The sequence below is a fragment of the Phoxinus phoxinus genome, assembly GCF_949152265.1.
Source record: "Phoxinus phoxinus genome assembly, chromosome: 2".
Taxonomy (NCBI): Eukaryota; Metazoa; Chordata; class Actinopteri; order Cypriniformes; family Leuciscidae; genus Phoxinus; species Phoxinus phoxinus.
In genome coordinates this window covers 311036-327482 of record NC_136877.1, presented here as the reverse complement: position 1 = coordinate 327482, position 16447 = coordinate 311036, and the positions used below count along the sequence as shown (strand labels likewise).

The window sequence follows — 16447 nt, the reverse complement described above, 5'->3', positions numbered from 1 at the left end:
AGGTCTATCGTGACAAACCAGTCCTCGGACCTGATTTGTGACACGATCTGTTTGAGAGTAAGCATTTTAAACTTGAGTCTCCCTACAGCGCGATTTCAAATGCGCAGATCTAAAATTGGACGCAACCCCCCGTCTTTCTTTGGAACAATGAAGTATCGGCTGTAATAGCCTGACTCCCTGCTGGGAGGAGGAACCCGCTCTATAGCTCCTTTTTGAAGGAGAGTCATAACCTCCTGTTCCATTACCAGAGCCTGCTCGGGGCCCACCACTGTGGGAAGGACCCCTCTGAACAGAGGCGGACGAGACCTGAACTGTATGGCGTAACCTCTCTTGATCGTGTGCAGGACCCAACGAGACACATTTGGAAGGTTTTTCCACTCTACCAAAAATTCTACTAAGGGTACCAGCCTCTCGGGGCTGGCCTCTGGTTGAACCTCCTGAGTGACAGACACAGTGCCCTGTAACGGCGCACCGGCAGGGAACGACTGTTCTGAACACTCTGGAGCCCTCATTAGAGGCGGCGAGCGTCCCTCGGGAAAGCACTCGCCGGACCCTCCTACGCCCTGTTTTGGCAGGGTTAGTAGAATGGGCCCCTGAGGGCGCCTGGAGAGACAGGGCACCCTTAAGGGAGGTGAACGCAAGTCTCTCTCGGCGGGGACCACCCTCAGAGCCCTGGCGCTGAGAACGTCAGGACCTTTTTGACGCGGCCTTCTTAGCGACAATGACTGTCCTCAGATCAGCGCTGCCCCGAGAAGGCCGCGCCGGAGAGCTTCCCGTCTCGTCCCTCCAGTTTCTCTGCGGGGGGGCACGAGACTCGACACTCTTTTTTTGCTGTTCTCTTTTTGCTGTACTCGGCTGCTGGGACTGCCCTCGCTCAGCAGCCCCAGTGATGCGAACTTTGAGGGGAATACATTTATGAAACGCCGCCGTCTGCTTTTTTTCCTCCTGGAACCTCTCGGTGACAGAGTGAAGAGCGTCACCGAAGAGGCCCGCAGGCGAAACGGGAGCATTTAAAAGGAGAGTCTTATCCTTCTCTTTCATAGATGTCTGACTCAACCATAAGTGTCTCTCCGTGGCCACCATGGCTGCCATAGACCGGCCGATGGATTTAGCGGTCTCCTTGGTGGCCCGGAGAGTGAGATCAGCAGTCTGCCTGAGCTCATTAATCATGTGTTCAGAAATTTCACCCCCCTCACATGCATCTTTTAACAGGTCGGCCTGATAAGCCTGCATAATGGCCATGGTGTGAAGACATGCAGCCGCCTGCCCCACAGCCAAATAAGCCTTCCCCACAAGCGCTGAAGTGTTTTTTAGCGGTCTAGAGGGAAGGGCCGGTGCTTTAAGTGAAGACGACGAAGCAGGAGAGAGATAGCTCGCGAGCGTCTCCTCCGCCTTCGGCATCGTCACATAACCAGAAGATTTAGCTCCAAAAATATTACCATATGCATTGGATTGATTTGTGTAAATTCTACTGGAAACCGGTCTAGCCCAGGTCTTAGACACCTCAGTGTGAAGATCAGGGAAGAACGGTAAGCACCGGCGAGAAGGCTGAGGTCGTGCAGACAGAAATCTATCATCCAATTTGCTTTTTATTCTAGACTCCTGCCTGTCAGTTGGCCACTCGATGCTGAGCTTTTCAACAGCACGAGATAAAACATCCATCAGCCCTTCTTCAGCAGTATGCTGGAGTGACGAGTCTCCAGTATCCTCTGATGTGAAACTTTCGACATCCAGCTCCTCAGAACTGGATAATCTAAGTTCCTGAACCTCATGTGCCTCCACCCGGGCAGAAGTAACGGCCGCAGCGCGTGCTTCCAGAGCCGGGCGAGAGGCACTGGATCCCGCCGGAGATGGCTGAGATAGGGCGGGGCCCGTCTCAACGTCGCCGGTGAGATCCATCTGCGAACCCCAGGACAAGCGCCGCCGCTCTGCCTCAACAGAAGCGGGATCCGAGCCCTGGGGAGCTCGCAGCAAACCACTCTCCTCGAAGAGCGATCGCCGCGAGCGCAGGGTTCTTAGTGGGAAACGCTCGCAATGCTCGCAATCAGCCCCCTCGAGAGCTGACTGGGCATGCTGCACTCCCAAACAAGCAACACACAGTTCATGTGAATCCCCACCTGTGATGTATCGAGTACAAGGGGGAACACACTTTCTGTACTGCTGCTCGCTCGTCACACTCATATTGGTTTTTTTATAAATATATAAATATATAGATATAGTGAAAACTCCTGTCTAGCAACAGACAAACACACAATCGAAAGATTCCAGACACACACACAGAGCGCTTTTGCTGAAGTGAAAAAGCTGGCGGCTTGTGTATTCAGGGGATATTTATAGCTTCCTGGTCGATGACGTCACTCGCGTGTACTCTATCTCCATTGACTGATTTCATTCAAGATTCAGACGCGCTACGCTGGGGGCGGTTCCCCACTGCGATTCCACGCAGCGGTAGTTCCTGAAGGGGAACCACAATTAGATCCAAATAACCTAGGAAACTACAGACCCATCTCAAATCTTCCATTTATGTCTAAAATACTAGAAAAAGTTGTGTCCGCTCAATTGTGCTCTTTCTTGCAAGAAAACGATATCTATGAAAAGTTTCAGTCAGGATTCAGGCCACATCATAGCACTGAAACTGCGCTCGTTAAAATTACAAATGATTTACTTTTAGCTTCTGACCAAGGCTGTATCTCAATACTAGTTTTACTCGATCTTAGTGCTGCGTTTGACACTATAGATCATAAAATACTCTTAGATCGACTTCAAAATTACACTGGTGTTCAGGGACAGGCATTAAACTGGTTTAGATCGTACCTATCAGACCGTTACCATTTTGTCCATTTAAATGGGGAAAAATCAAAGATAACGTCAGTAAATTATGGATTGCCGCAAGGATTTGTTAGGCCCTCTGCTATTCTCAATTTATATGCTGCCACTTGGTAATATTAAAAGAAAACATGGAATAAGTTTCCACTGTTATGCTGATGACACTCAATTATATATTTCATCACGACCAGATGATAACACTAAATTATCTAAAATGACAGAGTGTGTTAAAGATATAAAATATTGGATGACGTGTAATTTTCTTCTATTAAATTCAGATAAAACGGAGGTATTACTGATTGGTCCAAAAAACTACCCACAAAACCTCTTACAATACAACCTTAATCTAGATGGACGTCCTGTTACTTTATCCTCTACAGTAAAAGACCTGGGTGTTATACTAGACCGCAACTTGTCTTTTGAAAATCATATTTCAAATGTCACAAGAACAGCCTTTTTTCCACCTTAGAAACATTGCTAAGCTACGTAACATGCTCTCAGTTTCTGATGCAGAAAAGTTAGTTCATGCATTCATGACCTCGAGACTAGATTACTGTAATGCTTTATTAGCTGGTTGTCCTGCATCCTCAGTAAACAAGCTACAGTTAGTCCAAAATGCAGCCGCTAGAGTTCTTACTAGGTCAAGAAAATATGATCATATAACGCCAATTTTATCATCTCTACACTGGTTACCTATTAAGTTCCGTATCAATTACAAAGTATTGTTACTGACTTATAAAGCCCTAAATGGTTAAGCTCCTGTGTATTTAAGGGATCTTCTATCGCCCTACAATCCATCGCGCTCTTTAAGATCGCTAAATTCGAGGCTTCTGGTCGTACCGAGGATATCTAAGTCCACTAAAGGAGGGAGGGCGTTTTCACATCTAGCTCCTAAACTCTGGAATAGCCTTCCTGATACTGTCCGAGGTTCAGACTCGCTCTCCCAGTTTAAAACTAGATTAAAGACGCATCTCTTTAGCCAAGCATTCACATGATGCATCTCATACCTTTTATACTACAGTTAAATCAGATCAAATGCATTCATAACAGCAGCTACGCTAATTATTTCCCAGCTGCCTTTTTTTGTTGTTATCTCGGGACGCCTGTCCCTATAACTCAAATAGAGTTCGTCAGCTCCAGTTATGTATCCAGCCTCTCATGGAGACTTCAGATGCCCCAACGCCTGTGAAGAGACGACTCGACGCCTGTGAAGAGACGACCCAACGCCGGCGATATGTTATGCCCTAAATTTATGATAAACTAACTGTATTTTTGTTTGTACATTTTTGAAATGCATTTTCTGTAAAGCTGCTTTGAAACAATATGTATTGTGAAAAGCGCTATACAAATAAACTTGAATTGATTTGAATTTAATTATGCTACCCTGCGCAATGCCTGAACTTTGTATTTTGAGCACTTCTTGCATTATTTTTGCCTCTTCACGATGACTCGCTTGCTGTAGTCCTCAGTTGGAAGTTAAAAGCGTTTGGATAAAAGCGTCTGCTAAATGACTAAATGTAAATGTAAGATAACCGCGTCGCACGTTAACATGCGTTCATAGGCGTGTGCATGAAATGAAACGTGCACTTTCCAGCAGAAACGTCTGTGGAGGACAATGATTATCTAGTCTCCAAGTCAATTTAGTTACAACTCTGCAATAAAACAAGATGGAAAGCAACGTATTGACATTGACTATTGTTTTATAGGCTATATTGAATTTAAAATGTTGATTGGCTGGACATACTGGTCAATATGGATGCACATCCCTCAGTAAATAATAACCATCAAGTATTGCTTTTATCATTTAAAACAGTGACATGCTATGGCAAGCCATTTTAGCTTTTATTCATTCACAGGATGCATTTTTGATATAATTAAATTTGTACTATTTAAAATGTAAATTCTTGATATTAAGAATGTACTTTTTCTAGTAACAATGTCTATTTCTGATATTAGGAATTACATTTTCAATAGTACTAGTTAAAGGAGGGAGGATTGTAGTGGGAGGGGTGTCAGGTGTGACTGTGGCCATGGCTAATGGTTTACATGGGTCATGGGTCAGGTATGAAGGCCCTAGACAGAGTTTTGCTGAGGGCCCCAGGGAGGTCAGGATCGGCTCTGACCCTAACCCTAACCTCTCCCGATTCCGTCGCTCTCTCCCGATCCCGTCGCTTCTCTCCCAATCCCGTCGCTTCTCTCCCGATCCCGTCGCTGTCTCCCGATCCCGTCGCTTCTCTCCCGATCCCGTCGCTCTCTCCCGATTCCGTCGCTCTCTCCCGATTCCGTCGCTGTCTCCCGATCCCGTCGCTTCTCTCCCGTTCTCTCCTGATCCCGTCGCTGTCTCCTGATCCCGTCGCTGTCTCCCGATCCCGTCGCTTCTCTCCCGATCCCGTCGCTTCTCTCCCGATCCCGTCGCTGTCTCCCGATCCCGTCGCTTCTCTCCCGATCCCGTCGCTCCGTCGCTCTCTCCCGATCCCGTCGCTCCGTCGCTCTCTCCCGATCCCGTCGCTTCTCTCCCGATCCCGTCGCTCCGTCGCTCTCTCCCGATCCCGTCGCTTCTCTCCCGATCCCGTCGCTCCGTCGCTCTCTCCTGATCCCGTCGCTTCTCTCCCGTTCTCTCCTGATCCCGTCGCTTCTCTTAAATCTTAAAAAAGAGAGAGTATATTATATATTCAGAACTCAAAACAAAACTTTAACCTCCTTTTAAATAATGTCTTCGGTTGTTACTGTGTTTCTTCTTATCTCAGCCATTTGTGATTATAAAAATACTTTTCCATTAAAGATCACGCTCAATATCTAGAGAAATTATGTAAGATGACTTCTTCAGATTTCAACTACTACTTTTCTCACGGCTGGTTTTAATTCGTCGGATCCCCGTCTGTAAGGTGAAATAATCACGAGGAGCTTAAATCCTGAGGAACAGGGATTTTCCAGGATCTGTTTAACAATCTGTGATCTATGAGAGCGTTTTCTTTGCCCTCGGCCACGGACTACATGTTTTACGCATCTTTCAGGCTCAGGCTTCAATGATGGCAGAGTTTGTTTTAATAAAAAGGCCACTATTTTGCTCTTATTCAAATCACAACTTGCTTTCCATAACCTTGCCAATAACAAAACTGGGCACAAAGACATCAAAGAGTGCTTTTACATCTCCAAAGAGAGTCAAAGATCCTAAAAACACAGACACTAAAGTCTTTACTCTGATCTCACTTCAGTTCTGTGCGGTTTGTGTTCGCCTGACCGCAGGAAAACAACACAGGCTCATTTAAATGTGCAAGTGTGGATTTACTGAGATTTACCATGTCATTTCTGAAGGTGCTTTAGACGAGTCTTTACAGGGTTTATCTCCACATCTAAACCTCTATATTCCTGCTCTTCATCAGAGTCAGACTCCTTACGTTACATATGATCAGATCTTCAGAATCAATAACTGCATCAGACTACACACAGATCACAGATGTCCCAAACTGAAGTAGATGTTTGAGGGTTGTCTTTATTTGAGAGGACAGGAGGGAGAAAGGACTTTGGGAATGTGTGGGAATGTGGGAAACTGTGAATAATGTCTTTATCTGTGACTGGAAACAAGACACAGTTTATGAATGTGATCTGTTTGTTCAATGTTGTGTTCAATTTGTTCAAGGTTACTTTTTATTTGCTATGTTCGTTTGGGTGTAATGGAGGATATTTGCACAATATGAAATGTTAAACTACGTATAGTGTCCTAATGCTGTACATCCTGTTTCATATCAGCCGTTTGATCACAGAATATATTTGTACATGCGTTTTGTTTGAGTTTCCCTCTCTGACAAACGTAGATTTCCTCCTGTTAATACTGAGATTAAACATCATCATCTGCCGTTAGTTAAAGACGGTGTCGTATCTTCATCTGTTGGCAGAGGAGCGTCTGACGTGCAGTATCTCTCCATCTTCCCTCAACATCTCTTTATATTCCAGCATCGCAGATAAAGCAGGTTCAAGCCCATATTCAGATCTAATCGCTTTCTGACAGAAAAACAGCTGACATCTGTGGCTGCAGGAAAACCTAATTTTTCCATCAAATTCACAAGAAGAATTGGCATTAGTGTTCGTATCGCATTAGAAGCTTTGAATACTTTTGCAAAATAAACATTTGAATACAAAAATAAAAGGCTTTTATAGTTTTTTAAATCACAACAAAAATCAATGAGGATTGAAGTCCAAATGTTGTTTTGTTCTGGTAAGCATTTCATTTAATCCTTCAGTTTATACATAGGCTATATGTAGATATTGCATCAGCAAAGCCAACAAATCCTAGAGTTCATAAACTGGATGGATGGCTGGATGGATGGCTGGATGGATGGATGGATGGGTGGATGGATGGATGGATGGATGGGTGGATGGGTGGATGGATGGATGGATGGCTGGATGGATGGATGGATGGCTGGATGGATGGGTGGATGGATGGATGGATGGATGGGTGGATGGCTGGATGGGTGGGTGGATGGGTGGATGGATGGGTGGATGGGTGGATGGATGGGTGGGTGGCTGGATGGATGGATGGATGGGTGGATGGATGGATGGATGGATGGATGGATGGATGGATGGATGGATGGATGGATGGATGGGTGGATGGATTCTAAACTCATGCTAGCATTAGTGGTTGTAGAGTAGACACAAGTGATACAAACTCAGAAAAGGAAAAGAAACACCATAAAGTATCCTAAAAGTTGTCAGCGTAACTTGTATGACTCCTAAAGACGTGAACTACTGTTATGATACGTTGATGGTGTTTTTATCTGTTAAATCAGCCTTTTTACAGCATCAACAACATGAACACTTTCTAAATAAAAGGCTCAAGAGGTCAGTGATGAAACAAAGTGTAGACTTTCAGATCTATCTCTCTCTAAATAATGAGCAGACATCTGAAACACGTCACCTGGAGCTGTGAAGCATTTGAGGAACAATACAATGGTTTGTTTACCACAAACGTCCTGGCAGGGTCTTCGGCTGTCTCTGATTACATGTAATTATACCAGCTAATGAGGTAAATGTGGTTTCCATGCAGAAACACTGAAGCCTACTGTAGAAAACACTCTGCCTATGCAAGACTTTCTGTAACAGTAAAAACCTAACCCGCTCTCCCCGACCCAAAACCCCCGCTCTTCCCACGCTCTCCCCGACCCAAAGCACCCCGCTCACCCCGACACAAAGCCCCGCGCTCTCCCCGACCCAAAGCCCCCCGCTCTTCCCGACCCAAAGCCCCCCGCTCACTCCGACCCAAAGACTCCCCGACCTAAAGACTCCCCGGGTCGGGCTCGGGCTGATAATTATGATGAGCTGTCGGACACGGGCCGGGCTAGGGCCTAGATTTGAGGCCCGTGCAGGGCTCTAACCCAAAGCCCCCCGCACACCCAGACCGAAAGCCCCACGCTCACCCCGACCCAAAGCCCCCGCTCTTTCCCCGCTCACCCCGACCCAAAGCCCGCCGCTCACTCCGACCCAAAGCCCCCCGCTCTTACCCTGACCCAAAGCCCCCGCTCACCCCGACCCAAAGCCCCCCGCTCACCCAGACCGAAAGCCCCACACTCACCCCGACCCAAAGCCCCCCGCTCACCCCGACCCAAAGCCCCCGCTCTTTCCCCGCTCACCCCGACCCAAAGCCCGCCGCTCACTCCGACCCAAAGCCCCCCGCTCTTACCCCGACCCAAAGCCCCCGCTCACCCCGACCCAAAGCCCGCCGCTCACCCCGACCCAAAGCCCCCCACTCTCACCCCGACCCAAAGCCCGCCGCTCACCCCGACCCAAAGCCCACCGCTCTCACCCCGACCCAAAGCCCGCCGCTCACCCCAACCCAAAGCCCACCGCTCTCACCCCGACCCAAAGCCCCCCGCTCGGACACGGGCCGGGCTAGGGCCTAGATTTGAGGCCCGTGCAGGGCTCTAACCCAAAGCCCGCCGCTCACTCCGACCCAAAGCCCCCCGCTCTTACCCCGACCCAAAGCCCCCGCTCACCCCGACCCAAAGCCCCCGCTCACCCCGACCCAAAGCCCCCGCTCACCCCGACCCAAAGCCCGCCGCTCACCCCGACCCAAAGCCCCCCACTCTCACCCCGACCCAAAGCCCGCCGCTCACCCCGACCCAAAGCCCACCGCTCTCACCCAGACCGAAAGCCCCACGCTCACCCCGACCCAAAGCCCCCCGCTCACCCCGACCCAAAGCCCCCGCTCTTTCCCCGCTCACCCCGACCCAAAGCCCGCCGCTCACTCCGACCCAAAGCCCCCCGCTCTTACCCCGACCCAAAGCCCCCCGCTCTTACCCCGACCCAAAGCCCCCGCTCACCCCGACCCAAAGCCCGCCGGTCACCCCGACCCAAAGCCCACCGCTCTCACCCCGACCCAAAGCCCGCCGCTCACCCCAACCCAAAGCCCACCGCTCTCACCCCGACCCAAAGCCCACCGGTCACCCCGACCCAAAGCCCACCGCTCTCACCCCGACCCAAAGCCCGCCGCTCACCCCAACCCAAAGCCCACCGCTCTCACCCCGACCCAAAGCCCACCGCTCTCACCCCGACCCAAAGCCCGCCGCTCACCCCGACCCAAAGCCCCCCGCTCTCACCCCGACCCAAAACCCCCGCTCTTCCCACGCTCTCCCCGACCCAAAGCACCCCGCTCACCCCGACACAAAGCCCCACGCTCTCCCCGACCCAAAGCCCCCCGCTCTCCCCGACCCAAAGTCTCCGCTCTCCCCGACCAAAAACCCCCACTCTTCCCCCGCTCACCCCGACCCAGAGCCCCCCACTCTTGCCCCGCTCACCCCGACCCAAAGCCTCCCCGATCCAAAGCCTCCCGACCCAAAGCCCCCCGACCCAAAGCCCCCCGCTCTTCCCCCGCTCACCCCGATCCAAAGCCTCCCCAACCCAAAGCCCCCCACTCTTCGCACGCTCTCACCGACCCAAAGCCCCCCGCTCTTCCCCCGCTCACCCCGATCCAAAGCCTCCCCGACCCAAAGCCCCCCACTCTTCCCACGCTCTCCCCGACCCAAAGCCCCCCGCTCTTCCCACGCTCTCCCCGACCCAAAGCCTCCGCTCTCCCCGACCCAAAGCCCCCCGCTCTTCCCCCGCTCACCTTGACCCAAAGACTCCCCGACCCAAAGCCCCCCGCTCTTCCCACGCTCTCCCCGACCCAAAGCCTCCCTGACCCAAAGACTCCGCTCTCCCCGACCCAAAACCCCCGCTCTTCCCACGCTCTCCCCGACCCAAAGACTCCCCTCACCCCGACCCAAAGCCCCCGCTCACCCCGAACCAAAGCCCCCCGCTCACCCCGACCCAAAGCCCGCCGCTCACCCCGACCCAAAGCCCCCCGCTCACCCCGACCCAAAGCCCCCCGCTCACCCCGACCCAAAGCCCGCCGCTCACCCCGACCCAAAGCCCGCCGCTCACCCCGACCCAAAGTCCCCCGCTCTCCCCGACCCAAAGCCCCCCGCTCTCATCCCGACCCAAAGCCCGCCGCTCACCCCGACCCAAAGCCCCCCGCTCTCCCCGACCCAAAGCCTCCCGCTCTCCCCGACCCAAAGCCTCCGCTCTCCCCGACCCAAAGCCTCCGCTCTCCCCGACCCAAAGCCTCCGCTCTCCCCGACCCAAAGCCCCCCGCTCTCCCCGACCCAAAGCCCCCCGCTTTCCCCGACCCAAAGCCCCCCGCTCTCACCGACCCAAAGCCCCCCGCTCTCACCGACCCAAAGCCCGCCGCTCACCCCGACCCAAAGCCCCCTGCTCTTCCCCCGCTCTCCCCGACCCAAAGCGCCCCGCTCTCCCCGACCCAAAGCCCCCCGCTCTCCCCGACCCAAAGCCCCCCGCTCTCCCCGACCCAAAGCCCGCCGCTCACCCCGACCCAAAGCCCCCTGCTCTTCCCCCGCTCTCCCCGACCCAAAGCCCCCCGCTCTCACCCCGACCCAAAGCCCCCTGCTCTCCCCCCGCTCTCCCCGACCCAAAGCCCCCCGCTCTCACCCCGACCCAAAGCCCCCCGCTCTTCCCCCGCTCTCCCCGACGCAAAGCCCCCCGCTCTCACCGACCCAAAGCCCCCCGCTCTCCCCGACCCAAAGCCCCCCGCTCTTCCCCCGCTCTCACCCCGACCCAAAGCCCCCCGCTCTCACCCCGACCCAAAGCCCCCCGCTCTCACCCCGACCCAAAGCCCCCCGCTCTCACCCCGACCCAAAGCCCCCCGCTCTTCCCCCGCTCTCCCCGACCCAAAGCCCCCCGCTCTCCCCGACCCAAAGCCCCCCGCTCTCCCCGACCCAAAGCCCCCCGCTCTCCCCGACCCAAAGCCCCCCGCTCTCCCCGACCCAAAGCCCCCCGCTCTCCCCGACCCAAAGCCCCCCGCTCTCCCCGACCCAAAGCCCGCCGCTCACCCCGACCCAAAGCCCCCCGCTCTCCCCGACCCAAAGCCCCCCGCTCTCACCCCGACCCAAAGCCCGCCGCTCAACCCCGACCCAAAGCCCCCCGCTCTCACCCCGACCCAAAGCCCCCCGCTCTCACCGACCCAAAGCCCGCCGCTCACCCCGACCCAAAGACCCCCGCTCTCCCCGACCCAAAGCCCCCCGCTCACCCCGACCCAAAGCCCGCCGCTCAACCCCGACCCAAAGCCCCCCGCTCTCACCCCGACCCAAAGCCCCCCGCTCTCACCCCGACCCAAAGCCCCCGCTCACCCCGACCCAAAGCCCCCCGCTCTTCCCCCGCTCTCCCCGACCCAAAGCCCGCCGCTCACCCCGACCCAAAGCCAAAAGTACCCAAAGTACGTCACGTTATGAGTTTGTTGATCGTCTATGCGTTACGTGGTTGCACATTCTCCTAGAGTTTCTCCTGTTTGTTGTGTTGAGTATTAGATTGTCAATAAAATTTTCTTTAAAATGAAAGGGCATATGCGATTGTAGCAGGTTACAGCTGTCTGGCCAAATGGCAATTAATTTGAGGTGCTGTGAGTGGCGCTGGGCAGTTAACAGTGAGCCAACCGCGATGGTAGAGTCCCTATATAAATCGGGACTTTTCTTTTGACAAGCGACGTCATGGACATGCGACTGTTGTCCTGTCTACCTGCCGGCCTATCTGTCTGATGTCTGTCTTGGTCTCCCTTGGTCATCTATTCTGTGGTAGCGTCGCAGGTAGGACTAGCTCTGGTTCTCTTTTTCCACTCCTTTAACGTTGTAACTGGGGCTTATAGGGAATGTTTTAATTTTAGAAGCCCCGTTGCGGCAGTAGCCCTGTTATCAGCTGAGGGCGCGCCCGGTATCGGCGATCAGAGCCTGGGGCCGTGACTCAATGCTATTTGTCAGAGGTATGTGACTACAATGAGTAATAGATAAATGTTACTGTAGGATCCGTTTATAAGGAGACATTTTGTGTATTTCAGGAAGAGGCTTTCTAGCCGGGGGATAGCTGCCAGTGGGCGACATCAGCGCCGAACATCTGCTGTTTTGCTTGCGTTTTTAATGTCACGATGTGTTCACGGATATAACGCGCTAACGTCGACAACTGCGACTGCCTTTTCACCCGGGACCTAGAAATAGTGGAACCGTGGTTTGCTCAAGTTAATCGGCAGCTTCCTGGTGATCTCTTTCCTCCTGTTATACCGTGAAATAGTTTTATTGAACATCATATAGCCAGTTTCATGGTTTAAGTATTGAGTGTTTGATGGACTGACACCACTGACTGTAATTGTTTTGGTCTATATTTTATAGGCTCGTTGTTGTTTTGTTTGTTTATTTAAACTCTTGTATGGAGGCCTTTTTCTGCTGCTGATATACAAGAGCGTTATTCCTGATTTATTTGGGTTATTTATTTGTTTTCATTTGTCTACCCCGACCAAAGATCGCTAACTGGGGGTTTACCAGTGTATTGCAATTGTTGTGTGTAATTCTGGTTTATTTTCACGTGTTTGTCTTTTGTCCAGGTGCTGAAGACCGCCAGTGGGAGCAGTGCCCCTTGCGGTGGTGGGTCCCGTGGAGTGTGCAGTGGTTGTGTGTGCACCAAGTGTGATCATTTCCCTTGTGGTGCGTGGGTGTGACATTCAGCACGTGTGAGTGGGGTGTTGTGTTATGGATGCTCATTGCTCGGGCCACTAGCCTCCCACTGGTAAGTTTCAGCCCTATCTTCACCTCTTGTGTGTGTGTGTGTGTGTGTGTGTGCATTGTGACTAGAGTATATTGTGTGTTTGTTATTTGATTTGGTGTCAAGTACATTCTATTTGCTGTGAAATCTGTATTATATGTTGGTTGTGAAATGTTTAATCTTTGGAGTTACTCTGGTGTGCATGGCTCCATTGGTTTTAGATTTTTATAAAAAGTAAAAAGAGAAATTAATAATAAAAATATATTTTTGTATTCGACCACTGTCTCTGGCTGATCCATTCACGAACCTGAGTGCCTTGTTAGCGAAAAAGTCACTAAATCTTTGGGTGTAAGTCCCATCGTGGCGTAGTCTGCTATTTGTCTGGGTCCAAACCCAGTTATATATATTCCACCTGCCACACAAATATGGTTTCTTTTTCACTTTCTTATTATTTTGGGTTGAAATACAGTATGCCATGGATATTTCTTCATGAGATTAACCCATTAAATAACCTTATGTCTGTCTGTCCTTTTCTCTGGTCGGTGCTTCTGGTTTGGTTTATGTATTTTATTTTGGCTTGATGACGTTCAGACACCCTGATTAGCTCTTGTTTACATTAGTGTTATACGAAGCGTTTCACTGCTGGTTGACAGAATGAAATGCTTCACTAACCGTGTATCTCTCTCTCTCTCACACACACACACACCCGCAGGAGAGAGACGCCAGCATGTGCCACGCCCACATGTGTGTGAATGTGTCTGATCTCTTCTGATTCATGACTGAACCGAAGTCTCGTTTCGGATCTCTCATTGTTCGGTTCACTTAAATCTGTTGTCACTACAGAACAAGTGTTAGAATTATGTCAAAGGTCCTGGGCCCAGAGGAAATTATGTTGTCCATACATTTTAGGTCGATTTGTAAATATGTTTATGCAGCTGAACATTTAGTCTGTACAGCATAATTGATAGAAAAAAGACATTTGTCCACTCAGAATCCATTTAATTGCATAAACTAAGTTAATAATTATATCTTATACTGTCAGTTTGTGTGTGTGTGTGTCCTTTCTGTGAAACTCTTCAATTCTATCAATAAGTTTAATTAGAATAATAACACATTTTCCAATCACATTAAAGACCCTTGTATACTTCCTTTTCGACATTCCACTCTATTCAAAGTACACTACTTTGGCTGCGAACGAGGAAAGACGCTCTGCGCACCATCTAGTGGACTGTTTTCAAGTGCTCAAGTCCCTCGCACACGCGCTGTTGTACGTGCACAGTCCACGCACACCCTCCTGATAACGAAGATTACGCCACACTGACAGTGCGCAGACCGCCGTGCAACGCGGATGGCCAAAGTCAATGATCAAAACACAGATGGAGTTGATCGAGTCCATCAACACCTGAAAGCTTCACAGTCCTGTAGCTCGTCCTGGGTCGCCATTTCATTCAGTAACTGTAACGTTAAATCCAAGGAAGTTGAATATGAAGCGAATATAATACAAGGTTATTTAAACAACTCAAAACTAGATAGCCAACATGCGAGACAGCGTGTGAAACACAAACAATACCGGACAACTGAAGAGTGCACGAGGAGGAACTTAAATACATGGTGATGATGACAAAATAACGAACAGCTGTGATGATAAGTGACCAAAGAACTAATAAGTGGCGGGAAACAAGGACAAATAAAACATTTTCGTCAATGGCAGGGAAAGTCAAGTGTCCAAAATTAAGCAAGCCAGAGGCGATAGTGGCAATGAACCCAAACTCCATCAGGTGACAGAATAGAGAAAAAATCTTGTGAGAAACCAGGCTCAGCCGCTCAGTCCAGCTCAAATATTCATTAAATATTTATAGTAAGAACTCGAGCTGCTACACTTTGGACCAGCTGTAGTTTGTTTATTGTGTGTGCAGGGCAACCACCCATAATAGCATTACAATAATCTAGCCTTGATGTTGTGAACGCATTAACTTACTGTTCCGCATTTGTCATTGAGAGCCTATGATGTAATTTAGATATATTTTTAAGATGGAAGAAAGCGGTTTTAGAGATGCTAGAAACGTGGCTTTCAAATGAAAGATTGGTATCAAAGAGCACACCCAGGTTCCTAACCGACAACGAGGACTAAGCAGCCATCAAGTGTTAGACAGAGTTCTAGTACGTGCAGAGGTTTTTGATCCAATAATTAGAAACTCTGTTTTTTTCAGAATTGTGTAGTAGGAAATTACTAGTCATCAATTTTTTTATATCAGCTATGCATTCCGTTAATTTTGTATATTAGAAATATAGAGCTGAGTATCATCAGCATAAGAGTGAAAACTAATGCCATGATATCTCCTAATGGTAGCATGTACAGAGTGAACAGCAACGGTCCTAGTACTGAGCCTTGTGGCACTCCATACTGAACTTGTGATCGATAAGACATCTCTTCGTTTACTACTACAAACTGATAACGGTCAGATAAGTGTGATTTAAACCAGTGCTTCCCAACTCTGCTCCTGAAGGACCCCCAACACTGCACATTTTCTTTGTCTCCCTAATCAAACACACCTGATTCAACTCATCAGCTCATCACATGGGTTACTGAGCTGATGAGTTAAATCAAGTAATCATTGTGTTTGTGTTGAATCATCACACTCAAACACACACTGACAACACAACAACAATCAATGTTGATGCCATTGAAATTCTGCAGCAGAGCGATGACATCTCAGATCATTATCTAGTCTCATGTCAACTTAATTTAGCCAAGGCTGCAAAGTCGACTCCGTGTTATTAAATATGTTAGACCGATCACTTCTGCCACTAAAGATTGCTTTATTAATAATCTTCTTGATCAGTCTAATCATCTCAGCATCCCGGATAGCTTAGAAGAACTTGATATTGCAACAGAAACTTTTAACTCTCTCTTTTCCAGCACTTTAGACACAGTTGCTCCGCTGCGCTTAAAGAAGATTAAAGAACATAGTCCAATGCCGTTGCACAACGAGCACACTCACACACTCACACACACACACACTCAGGCCCTTAAGAGAGCAGCCAGAAAAATGGAGCGCAACTGGAAGAAAACAAAACTAGAGGTGTTTCGGATTTCATGGAAGGAGAGCTCGATTGCTTACAGAGAGGCTTTAAAAGCTGCTAGATCTGCTTATTTTTCAACCCTATTAGAAGAAAATAAACATAATCCTAGGTATTTATTTAAACAGTGGCTAAACTAACGAAAAATAAAGCTTCAAGCCCAGACGTTTCCAAGAAACACAGCAGTAATGACTTTATGAACTTCTTCACTTATAAGATAGATAATATCAGGGACAAAATTATAACTATGCAACCGTCTAATACAGTATCGCATCAGGAAGTGCATTGTAGTCTCCCTGAGGGAAAATTCGATTCATTTATTGCTATAGGAGAGGAAGAATTTCCTAAACTCATTAAAACATCTAAATCGACAAAATGTATGTTAGACCCTATATCGACTAAGCTGCTGAAAGAGATGCTTCCAGAGGTAATATATTCTCTTCTTAATATCATTCATTAATCT

At 49.5% G+C, this 16447-nt stretch overlaps 1 protein-coding gene across 3 annotated transcripts in view; it reads right to left on the bottom strand.

The window, feature by feature from the left end:
- Nucleotides 1–4510: 4510 nt before the first annotated feature.
- The window catches only part of rbpms (RNA binding protein, mRNA processing factor), a 55297-nt gene continuing 43360 nt past the window's right edge, over nt 4511–16447 (bottom strand). Inside the window, exon 9 of one of the 3 annotated variants that reach the window (XM_079600710.1) lies at nt 4511–5470. Coding sequence is in view for 1 of the 3 variants with exons in the window: in XM_079600707.1 (XP_079456833.1) it covers nt 4957–5470 (514 nt within the window). In the remaining 2 variants the exon portion in view is untranslated. The remainder of the gene's footprint in view (nt 5471–16447) is intronic. The other 2 variants (XM_079600709.1, XM_079600707.1) reach the window with 2 other exon arrangements.